The sequence below is a fragment of the Tursiops truncatus genome, chromosome 2 (assembly GCF_011762595.2).
Source record: "Tursiops truncatus isolate mTurTru1 chromosome 2, mTurTru1.mat.Y, whole genome shotgun sequence".
NCBI classification, from domain to species: Eukaryota; Metazoa; Chordata; class Mammalia; order Artiodactyla; family Delphinidae; genus Tursiops; species Tursiops truncatus.
Genome location: NC_047035.1, coordinates 125,175,807 through 125,201,908, shown reverse-complemented (window position 1 = coordinate 125,201,908; position 26,102 = coordinate 125,175,807). Strand labels below are relative to the sequence as shown.

Below are 26,102 nucleotides of genomic sequence, written 5' to 3'. Positions count from 1 at the left end.
ATGCAAGGCCACCTCAGCACAGTGACCAAAGGCACACACAGAACCTTGTCTACTCACCAGAAGGGAAAAATAATGAGGCGGCTGATGAAAAATACGATGGAGAAGATGAAAAACAGGATGTTACAGGTTTGCTTCCATCCGGCATAAGAAAACATCTTAGCAGACTGAGAAAATAGAAAGAAATTGCATTCAGATAGGGTGATATTCATGTAAAATTTTTAAATTAAATATTTATAAATTAAATTATACCTGGGATTTGCTTCAAAATCTTGGTGGGAGTTGGGTTATGGATGAGAAATAGCTGAAACAAGATTGGCTATATTGATAACTGTTAAAGCTGGATGATGGGTCCATTGGGCCCATTATACTCTTTACCTTGTCATATGTTTGAAACTTTGCATAATATAATGTTTAAAAAATTAGTTAGAATGACTGTAATATTACTCCTGTATTTCACAAGCACTACAAATTAGCATAATTAATTTTAGCATGTATTTTATCTGGGCATTTATTGAATTTCTCCATTTAACTGGGAGGAGAGCTGAATTGAAGAAAGGCTGGGATATGAGTGAAGTCCTGGGCTGGGCTGGGCATGTTGCAATCAAGGCAGCTACTTTAAGGCAGATGACAGAAGAAGTGGAGTTAGGAGGCAGCCCTTGGGGCCATGCCCTGGTTGAAGTAAAGTTTCAAGCACTTGATTTTCTCTACTTACTTTATGCTAGCCTGTAGTGCTCATATTATCTGTGTTGAGTGAAAAGAATTACAGAAAATGTTGTTTAATGTGGTACTAATGTAATGAGGATTTTCTCTTGCATTATCCAGCGGGGCCCAAGGCTGAATGGGAAAGAGTCTGAAGTTGGGGCTGGAAGGTGGGCAGGTGGGTGGTGTGGCTTAGCCCTACCAGTTTCAGAACTGAAATCACCCAGGAACCTCAAGGCCCATCTAGAACAAGAGAAGCAGCTTATTATATTTCAGGAATGGTTTACATTGCATTTTCCATACCTACCATGGGGTAAGAATGTGACCAGACTATGGGACTGGCAGGGGCCCAAAAGGGAACAGCCTCCATTGCTGAGACAGAAGTCTGGCATGCCAGCTGGGCAGGACTTGCGTATGGGGAGAAAGGCCAGAAGTTTAGAGGGCTTGGAATGGAGTGGGGAGCTGTTTGAAGGGTCAGAAGGTAGGCCAGGCTGGGAAGCTAGAGATGTGCATAGGCATGAAGAATGCTACTTTGCCCCCACTTGTAATGGCAAAGTAGCACTCCTTTGGGCAAATGCACACGTGGCCTATTCTGGGCTGTGCAGAGATGGATATCAGAGAGTAACCCCTCTCCTTTGCTAAGTATCAGTCAAGATACTGTTAAAGTGTTGGGTCCTGGATCTAAACTTAACATGCAGAAAACTAGAGAGGATCATGAAGATGCATGAAGAAGGCACAAGGTTGCTTATGAGTAAAAATTGTAGATGCTGAGGCTGTTCTTCCTTGCAAAGAAAGAACAAAGAAATGACCCAACAACTGTCTTAAGGAACATGAAAGATTAATAGTCTCCACCTTTAGGAAGGTCTAAACAGGGCTAAAAGTTGTACCATGTCTGGGTTCAATTAGAACTTGACTGAGAGGACAAACACTAAAACAAACTACTTGAGGAAGCTATGGAATAGGCACTCCTGGAGAATATAAAAAATCAGCCCCACACCACTATTCAATGTTGTTTCTACCACCAGCTGATGGAGGGTAGTGGCCTCGCTCACTGAACCTCAAGTTAGATCCTGACTTGTGAATCAAGAATTATTGATGATCATTAACGACATGAAGCTGTTCTCATAGTTTACCCATGTAGGGACCTGAGTTTGACATTTCATTTTTCTTCTGTTTTTTACCTAAGGACCTCAGAACATTTTCAAACGATAGTGAGCTAAACTGCACAATATACCCTAAGAGGCAGATATGACTTCTCATGCTACAGCTGAGGATAGAAACAAAGCATTAAGTGATTTGTCCAGGTCACCTAGGGAGTTATGTCATGTCAATGGCAGGGTAGACAGGGATAACACGGTGCTTATTCCCAGTCCCAACACCTAACGCTCCCTTTTAGTAACACAATGAAACTGTTTTTACGGTGGACACACACCAAAGGCAATTGAACTAGAGGGTTAGAAGAATAGAGTAGCATAAAATTTTTAACTCATGGCCAATTTGGTCTTAATTTTCAGGCAGGGTTTCTGAGATATGATCGGAGAAGGAGGTAATTATAGCAGAGATGGCTACATTCAGAGAGCAACACACGGAAAAACTGGCACAATCCTTCTTCTGCTAAGCCACGTGTTGCCCTGAAGCACATATAATAATCTTGACCATTAGAATGGTATTTACATGTCTAATTACGATTACGTACAAGAAATACAATTCTGTACACAGCTAATATTTTAACAACAGCCAGTTGCTTTGAAATGGCTTCAAATGACTTCTGGTTATATCTAGAACAGGGTTTGGCAAATTACAGTTCAGCCTATGGGCTAAAGCTGGTCAGCCCTTGAGTTAAGAAGGGTAAGAATGGTTTTCACATTTTTAAAGGGGTATAAGAGAAAAGAAAAAACAACGAAAAAGAAAAATATGTGACAAGAGATCCTATGAGGCCCACAAAGCTAGATTTACTACCTGGCTCTTTACCAAAAAGTTTGCTGAACCCTGATCTAGAAGAACAAGATCTTATTAAATTAAATTTAATTTCTTCCATATCAACTTACATTCAATTATTAGCCCTTGAAGAGGCAATCCTGAATGCAAATGGGTTAGCATCATTTTCCCCGGCTTCATTATAAATGAGTATATTTAAATTATGAACAATGTGGCTCTAAGTACAGCAGGACCCACTGCCTCAGGGTAAACAGGAACCAAAGCACATCAGAAACATGTAGAGAAAACAATCCTAATTTTGCATCGTTCCTTATATTTTGTGTGGTTTGGGATTAGGAAGATTCTTGTTTTAATGTCCCCTGCTCTGAAACATTCCTTCCTTAGAAAATAAATGTCATTTAAATAAACATCGGCTCTCATTCCTTAAAGCTGGAGGAGGGTCCATGCAGGGAGGTGCAAGCATTCACTGCGTATTTAGATTTGCTTAAGTGAATATACGGTGCCGACCAACTTTAAAAATCTACAATGTCATAGTCCAAGTTTTCCGTTTAAAAGCTTAGAGTTCATTCCTTCTTCAGATACCTCAGCTTACTTCCTAAGCTAATATCTGCATGCAACTTTCATAAGTGGAATCCCACAAATTAACCTCTCTCTCGAGTACCATGGAGAAAAAAGGTTAGAAACTAAAAACTGAAAGCTTTCCTTTCTTTGAGCTTGAAAGATCTGGGGACCTAGAGACATCTGCAGACTTTGGGTGTTTTCAGGACAGAGAGCTCTGCTAAATCACTCACAGACAATTCTTCCTGTGAGGAGTCACATTAAACTCAGGACATGGTATTGTTATTAGTTTTTTAATGGCAAACGTTTACCTCCAGCCAAATGTCGGCCGCATCGTGTAAAATCATCACGAGGGTCCCACTGCGAATATAATTAGCACACCAAGAGAAGCTCATCAAACTAACAGCAGCCAGGTGGTGGATGACATGAGCTAGAAAATCCTATATAATGAGGGGAAATGGAAACCATTAAGCAAATGCAGTTATTTCTCAATCACTGGAAGAGATAATAATAATAATAATTTTAAAACTAACAACTGACATCTGCATATTTTGAACTTTGTAAAATGCTTTCACGTTTATTCTTAAGCACAATCCTTGTGAGGGAGATATAACAAGTGTTATCCTCATTGATTAAGTCATTTAACTTTGAGATAGCATTGAATAGTTGTCATCTAAGTCCTAATATCTGCTGTTCTTCCCACTGTTCTACACTGGATATATGTACACACACACACACACACACACACACAAAGACATACATACACACCCAAGCATATTCCTGTGTACATTTACATTTATTGTTAATTCCCTGCCTAATTCCAAGACAAATATAATAAAACTACACAACTATTAAAATAAGAGTTACTGCATATGAAATAAGGAACAAATGAAAGTGGAATAACTACAGTAGCAAAATACTTCACACCCACCAGGATAGCTAAAATAAAAAAGACAAACAATAACAAGAGTTGGCTAGGATGTGGAGAAGCTGGAACCCTTATACATTGCTGGTAGGAATGTAAAATGGCATGGCTGCTTTGTTAGAGTCTAACAATTCCCCCAAAGGTTATACATAGGACTACTATGTAGTCTAGCAATTCCACCCCTAGGTATATACGTGAGAGAAATAAAAATATATGTTCGTGCAAAAATTTGCACATCAGTGTTCATAGTAGCATTATTCATAATAGCCAAAAAGGTAGAAACAACTCAAATATCCATCGATTGATAAATGCATAAACAAAATGTAGTATATCCATACAATGGAATATTATTCATTAATAAAAAGGAATGAATCATTATGCTAAGTGAAAGGAGCCAGATACAAAAAAACATATATTGTATGAGTCCATTTATATGAAATATCCAAAAGAGGCAAACGCATAGAGGCAGAAAGTAGATAGTGGTTGCCTGGGGCTGTGGAGGTTAGAAGAAATGGGGAGTGACTGCTAAAGGGTACAGGATTTCTATTTGAGGTGATGGAAATAGAACTGACTGTGGTGATGACTGCAGAATTCTACAAATATACTCAAAACCATTGCATTATGCACTTTAAATAGATTAATTGTATGGTCTGTGGATATCCTGATTAAAACGTTTAAAAAAACTTAAAGACTTCAGTTTCCTTGTAGCCAAAGTAAAAGAATAAACATGATAATAATAACAGCCTAATTTATTGAGTACTTACTATACACCAGAAAATGCTTTGTATGAATTAACTTGTTTAATCCTCACAACAACTGGAGGAGATAAGAACTATTTTTAGCTCTACTCTATATATGACGAGACAGATCTAGTTTAGCAAATGTAACCAACTAGCTCAAGATGTTAATGAGTGAAGTCAGGGATCCAAACTTTGGCAATTTGACTCCAGAGCCTGTGCTTTACCCGACTCCTAATAATTTTATGTCTCTGAAGATGTGTATTTACAAATATATGACATATATCTACATTTAATTTTTGAAAAGGTGTCCAATGACCTGTAAATAATAAAGAGAAAGCAACTACTGAAAAAAATAAAAGGATCAAAAGTGGGAAAAAGACAGGATCATTACAGGATCAACCTACCTGAGTATATCTACGAAGACCTTCTAAATAATGATTATTTTCAATTCTATCCCTTGAGAAGATGACCCAATCAATTAAATTTTGATATGTTCTTAGCCTAAATTAAGTTAATAACAGTTAAACTATAGCTATTATTAAGTTTTCTGAAAAAGGAAATCATTTCAATCAGATTTTTTCACAGTATGTTCCTTTGGTTTATTCTGTAAGTTTCTTTTCAGATCTCCAGTTGAGCAGCTGACTGGGCCCCTTAGTGATAGATTGTACACCAACGCTCACTCAAACATCATTTAGTCAAGCCAACTTGGTTTTATTTCCTTAATACTGAATTCAACTTAATTTTCAAATTTTGCTACAAACCAATCTTTTATATAGAGCGTAGCGTATAAAGTACATGCCAAGAGTATTTGTCATTTGATCTGTACTGCTAACATATATGAGGAAATCCGTGACTGCATTGAGAGTATAATATAATTTTCTGTACCAGCAAATAGGAATCAGTAACAACCAAACAGTTCCTAAAATACCACACTTTGTGACCTCAGAGGATGCATTTAGCATGCCTGTGACTCACTTTCCCTGCAAATAAAGCAAAGCTAATAGTACTTGAAGCAATGTTTTCTAACAAGGATCTTGGATGAATTAAGGAAAAAATGTTTTCAAAGTCACTGAATACATCAAAAGAATTATATAAAGTAGTCTGTAATCAACTAAAGGACATGGCTGTAGAATTAAAACTACCAGCACTTTTCTTCTTTGCACTGAAGAATACTAAATTCCCAAACTAAAAGAAAGAAACAGACATCATAAAGGGGAGTTCTTTTCTTATTGAACAAGTGTAGCGCTTCAAAGTTAACGTTTCTATAATGTTTCACTACAAATACTTACCAAGGCACCAAAGTATGAGCATATTTGCACTATTCTTTGTGTTATAAAAGCAAAAAAGTTATGAACTGGAACTGAACATATATAAAAATATGATTTAAAGATTAGGATTTGGGGCAGGGGGATAAAAACTTTTGAAAAAAATGGATAAAGTAGTTTTGTAAATAAGACACTTACCTTCCTCTTGATATCAGAGCCAAGGCTAAATAAGAGAGACCAATAAAAACTCATCTCCAAAATGTAGTACCAGTACTGAGATGGCAGCAAGGGCTGAGAAAACAAGAGTATTCACTACTTTAATGTCACCATATAAACAACTCATTTTAAGGATTAAAACTATTGTTTATACCTATTTATATTCCACAGAATTCTCCCAAATAATAATGTTTTACATTTCAACTTCTGAGAAGAAATCAGAGACAACATTTTGAGGCATTTTGTTTCTAAAAAGGGAGACAAGAATTCCAAAGTCAAGTTAAATGTTTTGTTTAAAATTTAATAAAACTACAACAGGTGTAAAAGCATTCTTTTAGTTGAGTGAGAGTTAAATTAGAAAAATAATTTTAAAATCTTTACTTAAGAACAATGGAAAAGCTGTTCTGCTTGTCCCACAAAATACCTTGTTTTATATTTCTTGAATACTACTCAAATCTGATGTCCTAACCTCTTCTGTAGTGACAAGATGGTGATCCAAATTGGCCCATTCTCAAATGGGACAGTAATAAAATATATACAAATATTTAAGTACTCTAAAAATGTCTTCTGAAAAAAACAATGAAATTTCCATGGCTAGAATTTTCTTTAAAATAGGAGGGGCGGTATGCTTATTTTAGCTAAGCTGAGACATTATATTACTTGGTGTGATGGGTTGTAACATTAATGCCCTCAATGAATCTCACCTTCTCATATTCATGCCCTGGTACAGTCTCCTCTAACATCACCAGGAGGCCTTTGAATCTTGGCCTTTGGTCAAGGGGACATAGCAACTATGATGCAATCAGAGACCTCATAAGCACCATGTAAGAAACCTGAGCTATCCTGCTGGAGGTCACAAAGTAGAGCATCAAGGTGTCCACTGACAAAAGTACAAATGAGGGCACCAGGGACATGTGGTATGCCCTAGCCAGCCTGTCAACTAACTGAAAATGCATGAATGAACTCAGCTAACACCACATGGAGCAGAACTGCTTGGCTGAGCCTAGCCAAAATTGCTAATCCATATCATAAGCAAATAAATGGTTGTTTTAAGGCACTAAGTTTTGGTGATGATTTATTATACACCAGCATATAACTGACACATCTGAGAAGTGAAGAGTAAAGCTAACACATTAAATGGAATAATTTTCTGGTCAACTCATCATCCTTGATAAGGCCAAGAAAGAATAAGGGTTTCTTCTTTCTTCTATGACAAACAAGCCTGTATGAGACTAACTCTCCTAGTGAGAACTACTTAAAAATATGGATAAAGAAAAAAAAAAAATCTGTTTGAAGGCACTGGAGAACAACCAAGGCATCCAGAACCTGTGGAGCCAAGATTTCAAAGAGAAGAAAAATGCATTAAATGGAATCCTTTATTTCAAGTGTATCCTTAATTCAAGAAGTACTACAGACCCTAAGCAGGATAGTTTCAAAGAAAACCACACCTATGTATAGCATAAAGTCTGCATTTGCTAATTTATAAGCAGTATAGAGCCCAGAGACTAAGAAGCAGTAGTTAAGTAGGACTTTTGGCAATCTCATAGTGCTAGGAAGCAAACTGGTATTCAGGGCCAGCCAGGGAAAAGGAGTCCTGGTAAATACTATAATCTTTTATTTAAAACCACTGTAAGGGAATACCCTAGGAATATGGGTAAGTTGTAAATACATCTGCCCTCATAAAGACTGGAGTCTATATTAAACCAGTTCAATCATAGATAAAATTTAAGGTGATCTGTCTCTACTCTGCTTAACAGAAGTGAAAGTAAGTCCTCTCAGGAGGTAGATAATACCATTTCTAAGCATTATTTTTCATATGCAATGTCTATCATTCAATCAAATGTTATCAAGCATAAGGAGACAGGAATAAGAAAGAAAATAGACCCACAGGTGAGCAAGATATTGGATTTATCAGACTCTGACTTTAAAATAACTTTAAAAACTAACCAGGTATTTAAAGTTATTTTTAAAAATTAGTGGGAATTTTCAGTAGAGAACTGGAATCCATAAAAAAATAATTAAGTGAAAATTTGAGAAATGAAAAATACCATAACTAAAATTGAGAACTCAAAAGATGTGTTTAAGAGCAGATTAGACACTGCTGAAAAAAGCACTAGTGAACTGGAGGACATGAAAGCAGAAAATATCCAGAACTGTGAAGGGTCTGAGATTTTACCCTACTTGCAAGTTAGCTTGCCATAGTTTCATGAATGCTGATAGAAGATATGAGACTCCTGGGTCAGAGATAAAGGATAGCTTATTATTCACACTAATACAGTTGCCAGAATATCAGTATTTGGGCCAGTTCTCCCATCCCAATTCCCATAGCTAAACAAAGAGGGTCAGGTGACATCTGCACATGCAGTGGGTTTTGCTACCAGAGAGGAACACTGAGCTAGGGAACCTAAATCTTTATAATGGACAGTGACATGCATACCAATTGCTCCAGAGGAGACATTATCTCTATCTTCCAAGGTTGCTTGCCATACAAACATCCTTGAAAAGACAGTACAGAATAAAAGTCAGTCCATGTATCACTTCATATGACATGCAGAAATGCAAGAGGTCTGTGGAGAACTGTGTCCCTATAGACTGAAGCAGTAAGGCAAGAGGATGGAAAATATTAGGGAAAGCATAAGAGAGCTTCGGGACCTAGCATAAAAGTCTAACGTATTAGCACACTTGTAATTGGAATTCCAGAAAGAGAGGAGAGAGAGAAAAGAACAGAAGCAATGGCTAAGAATTTTCCAAAATAGACTTAAGACATCAAGCCACAGATTAAAGAAGTACTATGGACAATAAGCAGGATAAATTCACAGAAGACCACATTTATACATATCATATTAAAATTGCTAAAAGACAAATACAAAATATTAAAATCAGAGAAAAAGGACACCATTTGAAGAAGCAAAAATAAAATGGACAACTGAATTCTTAAAGAAACTGAGGGGATCCAGAAGACAATGGAATGACTTCTTTAAAGTGCTTAAGGAAAATAACTACTAACCTAGAATTCTATGCCCAGCAAAAATATCCTTTAAAAAAATAGGGTAAAATGATAACATTTCCAGACAAGCAAACCAAAGGGGCTTCTATAGCCAGAAGGATAATAATCCCAGATGGAAGCATGGAAATGCAAGATGCCAAGGAACAGCAAGGAAAGGGCAATTTGACTGATTTACAAATCAATTATTGTAGTGACTTGTAGGGTTTTAAATATTTGAAGGAGGGGATAGGAGTAGTTTTAAATATTTGAAGGAGGGGATAGGAGTAGTCTGATGATCTTTCAGTGACTGGAAAGAGGTAAGAGCACTTACATTAGACATTAGACATTAGACATTAGATTTACATTAGACTCTGATAATTGAAGGATGCATATGGTAATCTCTAGGATAATTACTAAAAGAATAAAAACATGCATAACTGAAAAGCTAATATAAGGGAAGAAACAGAGTAATAATTTTTTTAAAACTTCACTGTTCCATAAAAAAGTAAGAAAAGAGTACAATAAATGAAATGTATCAGGTGGTGCAAGTAGAAAATAAATACTAAGATGGTAAATTTAAACTCAAATACATAATTACATTAACCACGAACAAAGAAAAGGAATGAGACAAGTGAAGGGTAAATAAGGAACGAGGATAAGTAAGCTCCAGGACTTCACTGAAGTGGACGGAGAGCAGGAAGGGACTCAGACCTAAATCAGGGGACAAGCTGCTGAGGAGGGAAGGGACTACATCAGTGTGACTTACCTGTCTAGGATAGCCATTCCAAACCTCCCAAAGGTCATATACCCAAGGTTTCTGGAAAAACAAGGAACCAAGAGAAACTTTGTCAAAGGCTGATTTCAGCAGAGACATAAGCCCTTCCTTATGTCACTGATAGGGAGGAAACGTGCACAGTAAGATGCACTTTTATCACATTCCTGCTGCTCCAGCTGCACCTCTCTCCCTCCACAGGTGTTTCTACTTGTTCCTATACAACACCCCTGTGACATGCACGACTTCTAGTGAATCTGGAACCAATAATAGTCCTGTGTCACAAAGGAAATTACTTATTTCAAACAAGTGCCTCTTCTAATGAAATTATTTCTGAACCAATTAGATTACTGCTTCTGTAGCAATAAAAATATCTTGAAATATCCGTAGCAATAAAATATCTTAAGAGAAATCTTGAGAGAATCTTTAGAGACATCTCTAAAAGCTAGCTATATTTTTTTTCTGTTTAACAATTTACTATTAAGTTTATATATCACTTAATGAGGTGATTATTTAATAATTATTTAAACAGACAATGCAAAGAGAATATGGTAAGGAGAGATTTGATTTCTAATGGGCAAGAAATGAAAGTCTTCATAAACAAGTGGCCTTTGATATGGGACTAGATGGAATTTGATGGGTAGAGATAGAGGGGGAAGGGCAAGACATTTCTGGCAAAGGGGATAATATGTGCTAAGATCCTAAAGTGGGGATGTACCAGGTATATTCAGTGGATTGTCAGGGGTCCAGTTTAGTTGGTGTGTGGGTTACATGAGTGGAAATAGGGAGATATTAGGTTTAAAAACTAACATTACAAATGCAAAGCTTCACAAGCTTTGAAAGACAGACTAAGGAGTTGCTATTTCTCTAGGCATTAGAGTGAGTAGAGGTTTAAAACCTAGTTACCTTACTGAAAGTATTATATCCCAAGGAATTCACAGGCAGGAATTTTAAAAATTAAAGACAAATTCCAATCAAAGATATCAGAAAGACAACTTACATCATAAAGAAATGCAATTCCGGCAATGGTAATCATTAAGTAAAATGTAAATCGCCAGCTGCCAAAAGAAAGAAAAGTCTTGTTAAGGTGACTGACAACTGAGGAGAAAAACACTTGCTATAACAGTTTGGAAAGAATGCACATCTGGAGTCAGAAAAATCTAAGTTGATATCCTGATTCTGCCACTTGTTGGATGGCTATAAGTTCAGATAAGTAACTTAACTCATGGAGCCTTAATTTCTTCGTCAATAAAATGGGAATAACAAGACTTACCTCAAAATGTAAAAAGAATCGAAGATAACTTATGAAAAATATTGATCATAGTGGCTGGTATAAAGTAAGCAACAATAAGTCATAGCTATTGTTATTATTAATATGCCTAGCCTAGTTCCTGACACATGATAAACGATGGTTTGACTTCGTATTATCTAGGTACTCATTTCATCCCAATTTAATTCCCAGTGAAAAGGTTTCTATGTCGCTAGACTTTAGTCATGTCTCTGAAAAGCAGATTATGAAAGAATATTTTTTTCTCATGTATGGAGAAAGACCTATACAGTAGATTAAGGGACTTAAAAGACCAGTTGTAATGCACAGGTCTTATTTAGATCCTGATTCAAATAAACTGCAAAGAAAATTAAGACAATCAAGGAAATCTGAACACTGATTGAATATTTGTTGTTATTAAATAAATTTTTAAGGTATGATAATATCTAAAATAGTTCTTATCATTTAGAGATACATACTAAAATACTTACAAATGAAATCATTTGATATCTGGTATTTGCTTCAAAAGTGATCTTCAATAATAATTGGATGAAAGTGATCAAAAGTTACAAACTTCTTGTTATAAATTAGTACTGGAAATGTAATGTATAACATGATGACTATTAACACTACTGTATGGTATATTTGAGATTGCTAAGAAAGTAGCTCCTAAAAGTTCTCATCACAAGGAAAATTTTTTTTCTTTTTCCTTTGTGTATCTATATGAGATGATGGATGTTAACTAAACTTACTGTGGTAATCATTTCACAACATTCATAAGTTATTACATTGTACATCTTAAATTTATACAGTGCTGTATGTCAAATATATCACAATAAAACTGAAAGAAAATTATTATCCACATACAAAAAAAACAATCTGTGGTAGGGGAGAGAAGTAGACGAGGGCAGAAATGACACAGGATGGCCCTGATAATTATTAAAGTTGGTGATGAAACCATAGCATACACAGCTCATTTAACTAGTCTTTCTACTTTTGTATATGTTTACTACTTGGCAAAATGAAAAGGTTTTAAAAAATTAGTGCTGTTTTATCTAATGATTGCTGAAGCAACAATATTAAAAATAACATTTGTTCCTTACATTTGTGTAATGCCTATAGTGCTCTCCTCAACACACCTGTGAGATAAAAAAGAAAGAGGAATATCGGCCTATCCCCACTTGGGAGATGAGAAGCCAGGCTCATAAAGGCTAGGCCGTCCCCCATCTCATCCAGCTGAGCAAAGACACAGTCGACGTGGAAATATAGGTCTTTGGACCCTGAATCCAGTGGTGTTTACTGAACACTGTCACTGTCTCTAAGCTACACGACAGTTTTTCTTTATGGCTTGTTTTGATCAGGGAAAAAAGTAGGGCTCAATTACTCAGAAAGTTGAACCATAAAAATGAGCCAGTTGAGACTTGATCCCACTTGTTTTATTTACTGTTGGTCCAGCAAAGCCCCACGCGTAGATGTAGAGAGCATTTCCTTGGTCCTTGATTATTCTGGCCAAACGAGAAGCACAAAAAAGTGATGATGAGACCTGCCAGCCCCAAAGGAAGCCATAAGTCTAGGTGGCATATCTCATATTATTTGTTTCTCAAACATGTATTGACCTCTTGACACTGTGCCAGGCACTATGCTAAGCACACTTGTGTGATGTCACATTTTCTTCCTCAAAACAAGCTTAAGTAGGTACTATAATTAGCCCCTTTTATGTATTGTTGCTTGGTTCTCACAACAACCCTAAAAGGTAGATAAGATGAATACTAAAGGATGCTGAGGTTGAGAGAGATCACATAACTCACCCTCAAGGCTGTACAGTAACAACCAGATGCAAGAGTAAAATCCAAGTTTCACATCCTCCTGGACCAGTCCTATCAGGTCTGTTACACTATGCTAGGGGTTCTCAAAGTCAGGGATCCCTGACATCAAAATACTTTCATAATAATACTGAAATGTTATTTGCCTTTTTCACTCTTATTCCTTCTCAAGTGTGAAGTGGTGCTTCCCAGAGGCTACATGTCCTGTGATGTTATTATTCCTCTGAGAGCTGATGACATATGTGCTTGTGTAGTCTAATGCTTTATAAATGTTTCAGTTCTAATTTCTAGTACAGTAAATATCAGTAGGTATAACACACACAAGCAGATGCTCTTTGGGGTCTGTAATAGTTTTTTTTTTTTTTTTTCTGTCATTAATCTTGTTTATTTCAGGGATCAGTGAAGTTCACCAAAATCCCCAAGATATTTTCCTAGTTGATGGTGAAGACTAGAGGTGCCAGTTAAAATGTTAAAATACAGAGTGCACAGTTAAATTTTAATTTTTCAGATAAACAATGAATATTGGCACTTGCCTATACTAAAAAAATTGTTATTTATCTGAAATTCAACTTCACCTGGGCATCCTGTATTTTTTTTTAAAACATCTTTATTGGAGTATAATTGCTTTACAATGGTGTGTTAGTTTCTGCTGTATAACAAAGTGAATCAGCTATACATATACTTATATCCCCGTATCTCATCCCTCTTGCGTCTCCCTCCCAACCTCCCTATCCCACCCCTCTAGGTGGTCACAAAGCACCGAGCTGATCTCCCTGTGCTATGCGGCTGCTTCCCACTAGCTATCTATTTTACACTTGGTAGTGTATATATGTCCATGCCACTCTCTCACTCTGTCCCAACTTACCCTTCCCCCTCCCCGTATCCTCAAGTTCATTCTCTACATCTGCATCTTTATTCCTGTCCTACCCCTAGGTTCTGCAGAAACAATTTTTTTTTTTTTTAGATTCCATATATATGTGTTAGCATACGGTATTTGTTTTTCTCTTTCTGACTTACTTCACTCTGTATGACAGGCTCTAGGTCCTTCCACCTCACTACAAATAACTCAATTTCATTTCTTTTCATGGCTGAGTAATATTCCATTGCATATATGTGTCACATCATCTTTATCCATTCATCTGTCAATGGACACTTAGGTTGCTTCCATGTCCTGGATATTGTAAATAGAGCTGCAATGAACATCGTGGTACATGACTCTTTTTGAATTATGGTTTTCTCAGGGTATATGCCCAGTAGTGGGATTGCTGGGTCATATGGTAGTTCTTTTTTTAGTTTTTTAAGGAACCTCCATCCTGTTCTCCATAGTGGCTGTATCAATTTACATTCCCAACAACAGTGCAAGAGGGTTCCCTTTTCTCCATACCCTCTCCAGCATTTATTGTTTGTAGATTTTGTGATGATGGCCATTTTGACTGGTGTGAGGTGATAACCTCATTGTAGTTTTGATTTGCATTTCTCTAATGATTAGTGACGTTGAGCATCCTTTCATGTGTTTGCTGGTAATCTGTATAACTTCTTTCTGTAATAGTTTTTAAGAGAACAAAGGGGTCCTGAAATCAAAAACTTGGGAGCTGCTGCACTTCACTAACCATGAGCTGAATGATGATGTTCTTGTCAATGCTATCTTCCTTGCTTCAAATGAACCTAAGGCAGTAAAATGTCCTTTTTTTTTTTTCCCCAGGAATGGCTGACACAAACATAATTGTAAGGGGGAAAAAAAAAAAAAACTCTTGGAAAAAAAACCAGAAATTAATTGGTTAGACTCACATGGTGATGTTGAAAGACGAGACTGCCAGGTGAGATCAGGGAGGATCTGGATGGAGTGAACTCGGGCGACATGAGAGACGCTGACAGGACGGACATGGGGCTCAACGGTGGGGGAACTGGATGAAGCAGGCAGTGGACCTGCCCGAGGGCCAGCTGGGCAAGCGGCAGTCCACCCAGCGGGAGGAGAGCGCCTCTCTCCACCACCGGGGGGCGCCACTGCCTATATACAACAGATACTTGGAAATTACTCTGTTTTTATTAAACTTTTCATTGCTAAATGGAAATGCTTATTTTAAAAAGAAAAGTGATCTGCTAATATGGAATTTGATTTAAAAATAAAGGAGTCGCTATGGATTAAAATCCTGAATTCTGTGAAACAGGGCTTAGGGGTCATCCTTAAGTAAAGTAACCATGGAAATAATACATTGAACTTAAGATGTTCAGAGACTAATCCATCCTGATATGGAGAAGTGTCTGCCTGTTGGAGAGTAATTTGTAAGAGTTCTGTGTTGGAGAATAAGTTTCCCGAGATTTCCAAAATGCCTTGGGCTAGGTATCTCTTGCTATGATTCCTGTAGCACATCCCATAGCTAGGGAATAAAGTGCAGTCCCTATACAATTAAAGAGCTTGGTACTTTGCTTTAGTCTATTTATTTGATCCATAATAACTTTTAACAATTCCCTGATATTTGTGACATTGCTAAAGAATAATGTAAAAGTTAAATTATAAAATTGTGGGTTCACTCCTGTCTCCTGAATACATTGTACTGCTTCCTGCCTTTGCTTTACTTAAAACATGCTGCCCTCAAATCATGCTTTCTTTTTTTTTTTAAATTAACTTATTTTATTTATTTTTGCTGCGTTGGGTCTTCATTGCTGCATGCGGGCTCTCCCTAGCTGCGGCAAGCGGGGGCTACTCCTCATTGCGGTGCGCAGGCTCCTCATTGTGGTGGCTTCCCCTGTTGTGGAGCACGGGCCCCAGGTGCGCAGGCTTCAGTAGCTGTGGCGCATGGGCTCAGTAGTTGTGGCTTGCGGACTCCAGAGCGCAGGCTCAGTAGCTGTGGCGCACAGGCCCAGCTGCTCTGCGGCATGTGGGATCCTCCCAGACGAAGGCTCGAACCCGTGTCCCCTGCACTGGCAGGCAGACCCGCAACCACTGCGCCACCAGGGAAGCCCCCATGCTTTCTTTTCTTATGGAAATCTGACCCATCCCTCCCCTCAAGGTCCAGCTTATGCCTGACCTCTAGAAAGCCTTTGTCTAATGTATCCAACTCTGCTGACACCACCTCCTCTGAATGCCCAGATCACATCTGAACATGACTGTAGACCACAGGTATACAGGCCCATGTGCCATTGGGAATGGAACAACAACAGATGTTGTGGTTTCATAAGTGATAGTCTCATATCCCTGATTAGCTGCTTTAGGCCAGTGACCATACCTTCCACTTTTACTTCCCTCTTAATATCTACGAGTCCATATGATCTAGGATAGTGCCACATACCAAGAAGATGGTCCACACAACCCTCTGCATTGCCTGACTGATTGATAATAGCAACTTGAAATTCCCTTCTCTAGCCTGAACTCTGTGGCTGACTTCTAGCAGACTCACTGACCGCTAGATTCCAAATGTTGGGTCCTTCTCACCCAGTTACTTGACATATAGGGTTCCCTGCTTCTGAGAGGTCAGCATTAGGTGGCAGGGGCAGTACAGTGAGCAGAAAGAGTATCAGAAAAGGAGTCAGAAGGCCTAAGGGCAACAGGCGCCCAACAGCCCGGCGACCTTGAGCAAGTTCCTTAAACTACATGATGTGCAGTTTCTCATTTCTCAAACAGGGCCCCACTTTCCCTGACTGCCTCACACTGTTGCTAGGAGGATCAATCCAAGATTATTTATAAACTGGAAGGCACTATAATGTATAAGAAATTCCCAGAATTTCACTGCAGTATGATTCAGCTCAGAGGCTGAGAGTTAGTCCCTGCCTGGGGACTTTATTTAAGATAAGAATCATTTGATAGAAAGAAAGAAAGAATAAATGAATGATAGCAGAAAAACAGGAAGATGTAATGTGAAAACAGCTCCAGTTTGTAGTGTTTTGTAGTGACGGTCCAGAGAGATTCACTTGGGCCAAGCTGACATAGCAGAAACACAATATTAACCAATCTCTCAAGAGCTAAAACTCAGAGAGAAGCAGTTGGAAAACAAACCAGGTCATATACCTCTAGCCACTGTGGGAAAGGCAATGGAAGCCTGCTGATGAGGAAAAAAGTCTCGAGACACCATGAAGACTTGGTCTGTGCCTCTAAACATCATCAGTTTCACAGCAGGATGGCTGTACTCGGCAATGCATAGGTAGTTTAAAGTCATTAAAGTTTAGCCTTCCACAGGCTTGGTTTCTTTATTTGAGAGTCTTATGCCAGCTCCCTATCCATTTTACCATCAAAACAAAAACATCTGGTGAAAGTCACTAGGCAATGTGAGGACCTTAAGAAACAGGCAAAAAGAAGGAATGCTATTGGCATGAGAATGTGGCATCAAAATTTCCCAACTGGGCTTTCCTGGTGGCACAGTGGTTGAGAGTCCGCCTGCTGATGCAGGGGACATGGGTTCGTGCCCTGGTCCGGGAAGATCCCACATGCCGCGGAGCGTCTAGGCCCGTGAGCCATGGCCGCTGAGCCTGCGCGTCCGGAGCCTGTGCTCTGCAGTGGGAGAGGCCACAGCAGTGAGAGGCCCGCGTACTGCAAAAAAAAAAAAAAAAAAAATTTCCCAACTAACAGGCATTGTCTGGATGTAAAGAAGAGGAACAAAGTAAGAGCAATGACCTAGACCCTCTTTTTGGCACAGGTGTCAGTTTTTGCCACCAAGGGAGTAACCTAAAGTATCGATACTATAATACTCTGCAAAGAGAAAAAAAAAAACAAAACAGAGTTGTAATGAAGCCAAAAATAAGTGTGGTACAGTCTCACTGCACTCAGAACGTATTTGAAGCAGTCAGCTCTGCAAAAACCCTATGTGTTGCCCAGCTCATCCTGACCCCCTACTAAACCAGGCAGAAACCCAGAGGAACTGGCTGCCCAGTCCATAGGCAGGGGTGGAGTAAGAGCCAAGTGAGACAGAAAGAAGTCCTCTCCATCAGTGTTGAGAGAGGACAGCACCCTCTCAGACATTCTCTGCTCTTGTAATGTGATAGAGTAATGTGATTAGAAACAGGCGATAGTCAGATGAGCTAGGGCCAACTGATACCCTAGAAAAGATAAACACCAGGTTAAGACATTTTTATGATTTTTCTGGACTTTAAAGATAAGTACATAACATCTCCTGTTCAACTAAGAGAGTTCATAGCTTACCTTGTTTCATAGAGAAGGAAAGTGAAGCACAAGAGGTGGATGAGTGACTAGCATTAAATTCCTGATTGGTAAGTGACAGAGAGGGTTCAAACCCTTCTTCTGCTGCATCCTAAGGATTCCTTCTGAGATGACTATTCTGCTCCATATAAAACTGTACCATTTCAAAAGCTTTAACTGTCCTTCTTACCAAGCTTCTTGGAATTTCTTCATCCTGCAAGGCCTATCTTGATTCCGCCGACTCCTAAACCATCTTTCAACCTGGCGCTCTGTCAAGTTACACTTTTTTGCCAGTCCATAAATATCAGTCTGAAAGGGGATGAAACAAATGAATGAGTGCTTAAGAGTAGAGTCAGGGTGGCAGGCAGTCAAAAGACAGTGAGATTGGGTTACAAGTGCTTGTGCACTGGAGAGGAGAGAGTTCTGCATTAGACCTTGAGCCAGTGCATTTACCTCTTTTGCTCATGGAATCACACACACACACACACACACACCTCAAAACAGAGAGAATGTTAGTTCCCAGAACTCTGAGTTGTTAAGAAAGACCAATTCTCTGTAAGTTGGTAGCAACCCATATATTCAAGTTAATATGTGGCTCACTCATTCAACCAATTTTATTTAGGGCCTCCTAGGTTCCAGGTAGAGTAGTGTAGTTTAAGATGTCAATCAAACCCAATCTCTTCATTCTTTCTTATGAAAAAAATGGAACTCCAAGGGTTTTAACAACTTGTCCAAGACCTAAAACCAGTAGCAAAGTGAAAACAAGAACTTAGGCTCCTGTCTTTTCTGTTATTTCACACAATCTTTCTACCAGATCCAAAAGTTTCACATTTAATCAGATGTACAGCCTATTTCAAACTAATCTGAAATAATTCAAATTGTAAAAAATGATTAAGGATTGCTGACTATAATAATGACGATTGCTTCTCCTCTGGAAGGCAGAAGTTGTAGGTTATGATTTAAAATTGAAAATAATATGGATGATGGATTAGCTCAAAGGTCACAGATTTGAAGTTCTCCCAGGGCCAAACAAGAACCCAAAATGATTGAGAGGACCAGGTCTGCTTCATGGTGGGATTTTAAGTTTTATTCTTTCAACACAGACATGCTTTATATGTTAAACCTACAGTACTTTCCACTTCCACAAGGAAATAAGCTCTGTAATATTTTTTGAGACATCAGTCTTCTTTATCTTTCGTTTTCCTATGTTGAGTACAAGAAATATTTCAGCTTACTCCTAACTTTGGTAGGAGAAAAATAAAATTGTCCCTCAGCCTCAGTTTTGAGGAAATAAGCAGGAGCCATATGGATGCAGCCAACAGGAAAGCACATGGCCCATCCCAAAGGGACAGTGGCGACCCAGCTCTGACTGATGGCTCCCAGAGTGAAAGTGCAGTCCCAGAAATCTGATGTGAAATCGCTAGGTTTTTTTTTTTTTATGTTGTATTTACTTTAAAATTTAATGCTTAAATTTAAATGTTTAAGTTTAAAGTAAATTTAAACCAATCATGGACCAAGATTGGTGAAGGTCAAACAAAGCCTGACCATGGGCCAGTTGGCTGCACACCCAGCTGTCTGTGATCAGTCGTGGAGCTTCTGCTATGTTATTGTGTATAGTTTACATAATTGTTCAGGCACACAGGACAACAGTAGATAAAATTCCTAAAGAAGCTCTCGTGCTGAAGACAGGCAAAGGACTAATTGCAACTACATACCTACTGAACTGCTAGCCTATTACTTAATCTAGAGAAAGAAAGCAAAACAGAACAAAACCAAGATATAGCCCACATTATACTCTGTTTCCTTGTAAATTATCCTCTCTAATACCTATTATTTTGTAGGCCAAGGGTTCACCTGCTGTTTTTTGTTGTTGTTGTTTTGGTTTGTTTTTGACAAGACTGAATTGGCAACTATTTATCGGTGTCTACTTTCTGCAGGCATTCTGCTTTCTATTGGAGATCTAAATGAAAAAGACCAGTATGGGCCTCCCCTTCACAGAGTAAAGTCTGTCTGGTGAGGAAGTCAGAAAATGCAACAAAGGATTCTAATAAAATATCATGAGTGCTGAGATAGGGGAGGATAACGGTACCATGGGACCTAACTTTACATAGGCAGTTCCTGGAAGTTACACTTATGCTGAACCCTGAAAAATGCCCCAAGAAGGAGAGGATGAAGAAGGAGTGTCCTGGCAGCATGTAAGGTTGTCTGGAGATGAGAACATGGGGGAGTTGGGGGCACTTGAGGGACAGATAGAGGCCTTGCAGGGTGGAAACATACAGAGAGGTGAGGAAAGATGGGGCTAAGGCCACAGCAAGAAGGGCCTTGCCTGGAATTTATCTGTAGGTTACAGAATGTTTGCATTTTGAAGTCTCCCTCTTGCAGGTGTAAAGAATGAAGTGCCAGGAGTGAGCAGAGGTGGAGACGGTGTTCAGCAGTGAGCAAAGTCCCTGTCCTCACACTGGAATTTTCCCAGATCTGAGAAGAATCCAATTTTATTATCCCATCATTTCTACAGATACCTGCTGAATAAATGCTTCTAGAAGACAGTGATCAAACATGATCTGAAGCATTTTTTTTTTTCTGATTTGGAGCACAGATGAATCTGGTTGAAAGTCTTGGCAATACTGGCCTCATAGACCTACAATTTTATTGGGATAGAAATCATCTTGCAAACAAAAGTCTTTAGTAGTATTTTGTTAATGATACACGAAACAAGCATTTTACTGAACACCTACTATGTACAGAAAATTGTGTAAGATGTTATGGAAATACAAACAAGCATAAATAGGAAACAAATGACATTCTCTTGGGATAATTTAAGTTGGGAAGACATATTTGAGAACGCTCCTGGAGAAGTCTATATGATAGACACAGACTACAAATAACAACAGCTGACCTTGAGTGTGTGCTGGGCACTATTCTAAGTACTCAATTCAATCTCTGAATTGAGAGTCCTGTGAGGTAAGTGCTGTTAACATGCTCAGCTCACAGAAGGGGAAACTGAGGCTCAGAGTGGTTAATTTGCTCACCTCCACACACAGTCTTTTCTCACAATCCATGTTTTTAGCCTGACACGATAGAGTGTGTGTCTGTAGAAGGGAAAGGCTCTCAAGCAGAACCTCAGGGAGAAGTAGTGTGGCCTGAAGGAAGAGCACCAAATGGGGCTATGAGGCCTGGCTACTTGATGCAAAAACCAACCCTCTGGGACTGTGGAGGAGCCACTCGAATTCTTTGACTCTCACCCATAAAATAAACTGGACTAGAGAGCTGTTTGCCCTAAAAATGTTTGAATCTGTGGTTGAGACAAGCTAGCAAACTGGAATGCCCCGTGGACCACAATACCTGCTTTATGTCAGCCTTATGGCACCACATTTTCTTTAGACATCTTACAGAACTACACACTCATTTGTTCTGCAGCAGTTCTCAACATGATTTTTCTGAGGAAATGGGCTAGTTAATAAGTTCTGCTGTTCCTTCATTTTACCAACAGCAGGAAAATTGATCTGCTGGCCAGAGATATTGGTATGTTATCATGGTTCTCTCTCAGTACATCTTGAAGTTGTCATTGAGATACACACAGAGCGAAACACGCACATATAAAAACAGTGGACACATAGCTGCACATACACAGTCACAAAAGAAGTGTGCGAAATCGCAGATCAAAACTCTCAATAGAGAGGCTTCCCTGGCAGTCCAGGGACTCCACGCTTCCAATGCAGGGGGTGTGGGTTTGATCCCTGTTCAGGGAACTAAGATCCCACGTGCCGCATGGCGCAGCTAAAAAATTTTTTAAAATGAAAAAAACAAAACAAAACAACTCCCAATGGAGGTTCATGTGTACAGCATTTTGGACCTCATTAATACCATGTTATACCCTTCTGTGCTAACCAGTCCAGAATTGATACTGTATATACTGAAATGTTTTTGTTTTTATTGGTACAGTCTATTGCAGCTGAAGAAGCATCCTCAGATTTGTGTCCGCAGTTTCTTTTAATAAAGTCAGGTGTTAGGTACCTGTATTACCACTGCAGTGCCTTGAGATTACAGGTTCGGAATACCCACCCATCCCTTGAATCAGCACAAAATTTTTTTTTAGTCCTCCCAGCAACTTGTCTTACTTCAGCTATAAATTAAGCAAAAATGCTATCTGTATGACACTGGCCAAGTTAATGTGTGGAGGTATTGTGATATTATTTTGTTTCCACATCTGAAATCACTCTTAAGGCAGGTGCTTTGCATTCCTCTACTATATTCTTCTATCTTCCGAAGTTCTAGTACTTTTATTCTATGGGCATTTTACTGGCCAACTTGTCATCTTGATCTGTTATACAAATACTGCCTTGATTTTGTAATCTATGAGCAATATAAATTAGGTGTTTTAATTATGTCCCTTCATCTTCATGGTTTAGTAGAGGAAGCTTTCTAACACTTGAAGTTGATATATAACATTTCTTTTACTTGATGCAAATGTCCAAATTATATCTACACTAAGCCATGGTGTACTGTCAATTGAGTTAGAACAAATACTTACACACACAGCTCCAGACTCTGAAATATATTTTTAACATTCTATTCACAGATAAAGACATCATTTGGGCATAGTAGAAACAGCACTCGACAGGGAGCCATGGGCCAGGGTCCAGCTGGGGATTTAGCCACTGATTAGCTGCATGACCTAGGACAGGTCATTTCCTCTGTTGACCTTAGTTTCCTCATCTTGATCATAAAGAGGAAAGATGACCTAATCTCTAAATCTCTTTCAGCTTTTCTTAGTCTTTCTTTAACTGTCACATGGCTAATTTCTCTCCATAGCAGAGAAACTTGATAAGAGCCAAATTTTCTACATATTTTAAAATATCCTAAAAAGCTGTACAGCAAGCACAGCAAGTAAATGATAGCTACCACTGTTCTTCATGTTTTATTGCAAGGTATTACCAAGGTTAGTTATTCTCAGAGAGAAACAGAGAAGGATAATAAGGACTCTCTGAAAGAGTCCTAACTTTTCATAAACACAGCTAAATAATTTCCTGTCTGAAAAACATGAAATGATGTTTAGGCATTATCACCAGTGGTAACAACAGTATTTAGATGAATGACTGCAGTCTTTTAGAGCACAAGGAAATAAAGAACACGTGGAGATGGCTTGTCAGACTGTCCTCATTTTAGAAAAAAAGGCACATGCAGAAGTTGAGGGCAGAACAAGTTAGAGACAGTGCTGGCTAGCTGTGAACAACTCTGAACATGATGCCTGGTGCTATGTGGTCAGACCTCAACGTGGCTTCTTTGTGCAGGGAGCCCACCAGACCAGTGATAGAAAGGCTCATAGGAAAAGCAAGTGAATTCAGCAGACAAGTTCAGGACCTTAAAAATCTATTTATCCTAAAATTGTGTTAGCACATACTTTTGACTTTTAAATTACTGGTGAGAGATGTCTGTATTCATCATAGAGGGTGTGCCACTTTTGGAGAAGTTTTTATTTCATCTCTCATTTAAATATGGGGGTATAACTAGCCTTGCTTAGACACTATTATTTTTAAATATAACTTTTAGGTTAAAGCCATTTTCTGTGGCGTAAACATGCAGTGCACCATAACATTTCATCAAGTACATCTCATATTGAGAAGAGATTTGTGACTCTCCTAACTGTTCTATCTCTGGGGAGTGGGTAGGGGCACAGTATATTTCTGAGTATTTCGAGGCCTTGGATAAAGTAAAGTGTCCTGCTCAGGAAAGCCACCCAATAGACACTTTCATAGTGTGTGTAGTGTATATTGATGGTGTCACAATTATCAAAAGTGTCAGATATGGGCAACTCTGCCTTAACAATGATCTTTTTTCATTAGTATATTTGTATATATGCTACCATTAAAAATTAAATTTTGACATGTACACCCAAATTATGGCATTGATTGTTAGCATTCAACACTAGCAATGTTTGTAGTTTTATATTATAATATTTATTTGTCATTTTATATTATGCTCAGAATGCTGTATAACTTATCAATAAAGAAAAAAAAATCAAATGATTCAAGTCATTTGCTGCTCAACTGAAACAGATTTTTTTGCACAGATAAGGTAAACCACAGATGATTGAAACATTAAGAAAGGAGATTTTAAAATCCAAAAACGAAGAATCTGTACTTACTTGAGATGGTTTCCTTGTGGAATGTTTGAAAAAATTCTCTAGAACAGTATTTGGTATAATCTTCTTTCGGACTTCCTCTTTAATGCCAATTGTTTTTGCTAGAGGTGAAGCAATAAACCTACAAAAATATGAACAAAAGTAAGTTCAAAATCTGAGAATGAATTCACAATGTCACCAGAAAACTCAAGCTGTAATTTTAGATTCCAAATGAAAGATCAGTCATTGGGCTATCTAAAGCCAGTATCTGCCTTACAGAAACTCAAAGATAGCAAAATTTGAGAACTTTTATACACGCAATAACTTAAAAAAATAAAATATAGTTGACTCTTTAACAACATGGGGGTTAGGGGTGTCAACCCTCAGCAGCACAGTTGAAAATCCTCCTTGTATAGCTTATAGTCAGCCCCCGTGTAAGTGGTTCCTCCATATCCGAGGTTCCACATCCATGGATTCAACCAACTGTAGATCTAGTACTGTAGTACTTACTATTGCAAAAATTCTGCTTATACGTGGAGCCTGCAGTTCAAACCCTTGTTGTTCAAGGGTCAACTGTACTTGCACAGTTCTAAAATCCATTTTATGTAAACCCAAATATATTTATATACAAGATCCAGGAACTGAGATAAGCCATTTTACTTAGAGTTTCATTTTTAAGACTACCAGGGATTAAAATAAATAATAGTTTTGTTATTATGGTTTTCTTTGGTGATACTATCTTCAAGAAATTATTATGTCCCTATTTGAAGTTCTAACTTATGAAAAATGGCATGACTCTTGGGTAAATATCTAGGAAAGGGATTGATGGGTTGTATGGCAAGTATACGTTTAACTTTATAAGAAACTGGCCCAATGTTTTCCAAAGTGTCTGCACTATTTTACATTCCCATCAATAAGGTGCCAGAGTTCCAGTTATTCCATATCTCTGCCAGTAGATGGTATTGCCAGTCTTTTTAATTTTAAATTCTATTGCAATTCTATTGCATGTGTGGTGGTTTTTATTGATTTTTACATTCTAGTTTTTATTTCCTAACTTCTGCTTATTATAAATTTAGTTTGCTTTTTCCCCTTGTTTTTTAAGGTAGAAGGTATTGATTTGAGATCTTTCTTCTTTTTAAATATAGGTGTTTACAGCTATGAATGTCCCTCTAAGCACTGCTTTTGCTGAATCTCATAAGTTTTCGTATGGTGCTTTCTTTTTCACTCATCTCAAACTATTTGCTAATTTACCGTGTGATTTCTCCTTTGACCCATTGGTTATTTAGAAGTATGCTGTTTAATTTCCACATATTTGCTTATTTCTCAATTTCCTTCTGTTATGGACTTCTAATTTCACTCCATTGTGATCAGAAAACATGCTTTGTACGATTTCAATCCTCTCACATGTATTGAGATTTGTTTTATGGTTTACACGTGGTCTATTCTGGAGAATGTTCCTTGTGCACACGAGAAGAATGTGTATTCTGCTATTATTGGTGGTGTGCTCTACAGATGTCTGTTAGGTCTAGTTCATTTATAATGTTAATCAAGTCTTCTATTTTCTTGTTGATTTTCTGCCTAGTTGTTCTATCCATTATTGAAAATGGGGTACTGAAGTCTACAACTGTTATTGTTGAATTGTCGATTTCTCCCTTCAATTC

At 38.1% G+C, this 26,102-nt stretch overlaps 1 protein-coding gene across 1 annotated transcript in view; it reads right to left on the bottom strand.

Annotated features, from left to right (window-relative positions):
* CERS3 (ceramide synthase 3) overlaps positions 1 to 26,102 on the bottom strand; it is a 124,004-nt gene that overhangs the window by 59,978 nt on the left and 37,924 nt on the right. Inside the window, exons 3-9 of the mRNA XM_019945767.3 lie at positions 24,466 to 24,583; positions 18,511 to 18,629; positions 11,100 to 11,157; positions 10,094 to 10,144; positions 6,324 to 6,416; positions 3,507 to 3,635; positions 58 to 164 (exon numbers count right to left, since the gene is read on the bottom strand). Coding sequence (XP_019801326.1) covers positions 58 to 164; positions 3,507 to 3,635; positions 6,324 to 6,416; positions 10,094 to 10,144; positions 11,100 to 11,157; positions 18,511 to 18,629; positions 24,466 to 24,583 — 675 coding nt within the window. The remainder of the gene's footprint in view (positions 1 to 57; positions 165 to 3,506; positions 3,636 to 6,323; positions 6,417 to 10,093; positions 10,145 to 11,099; positions 11,158 to 18,510; positions 18,630 to 24,465; positions 24,584 to 26,102) is intronic.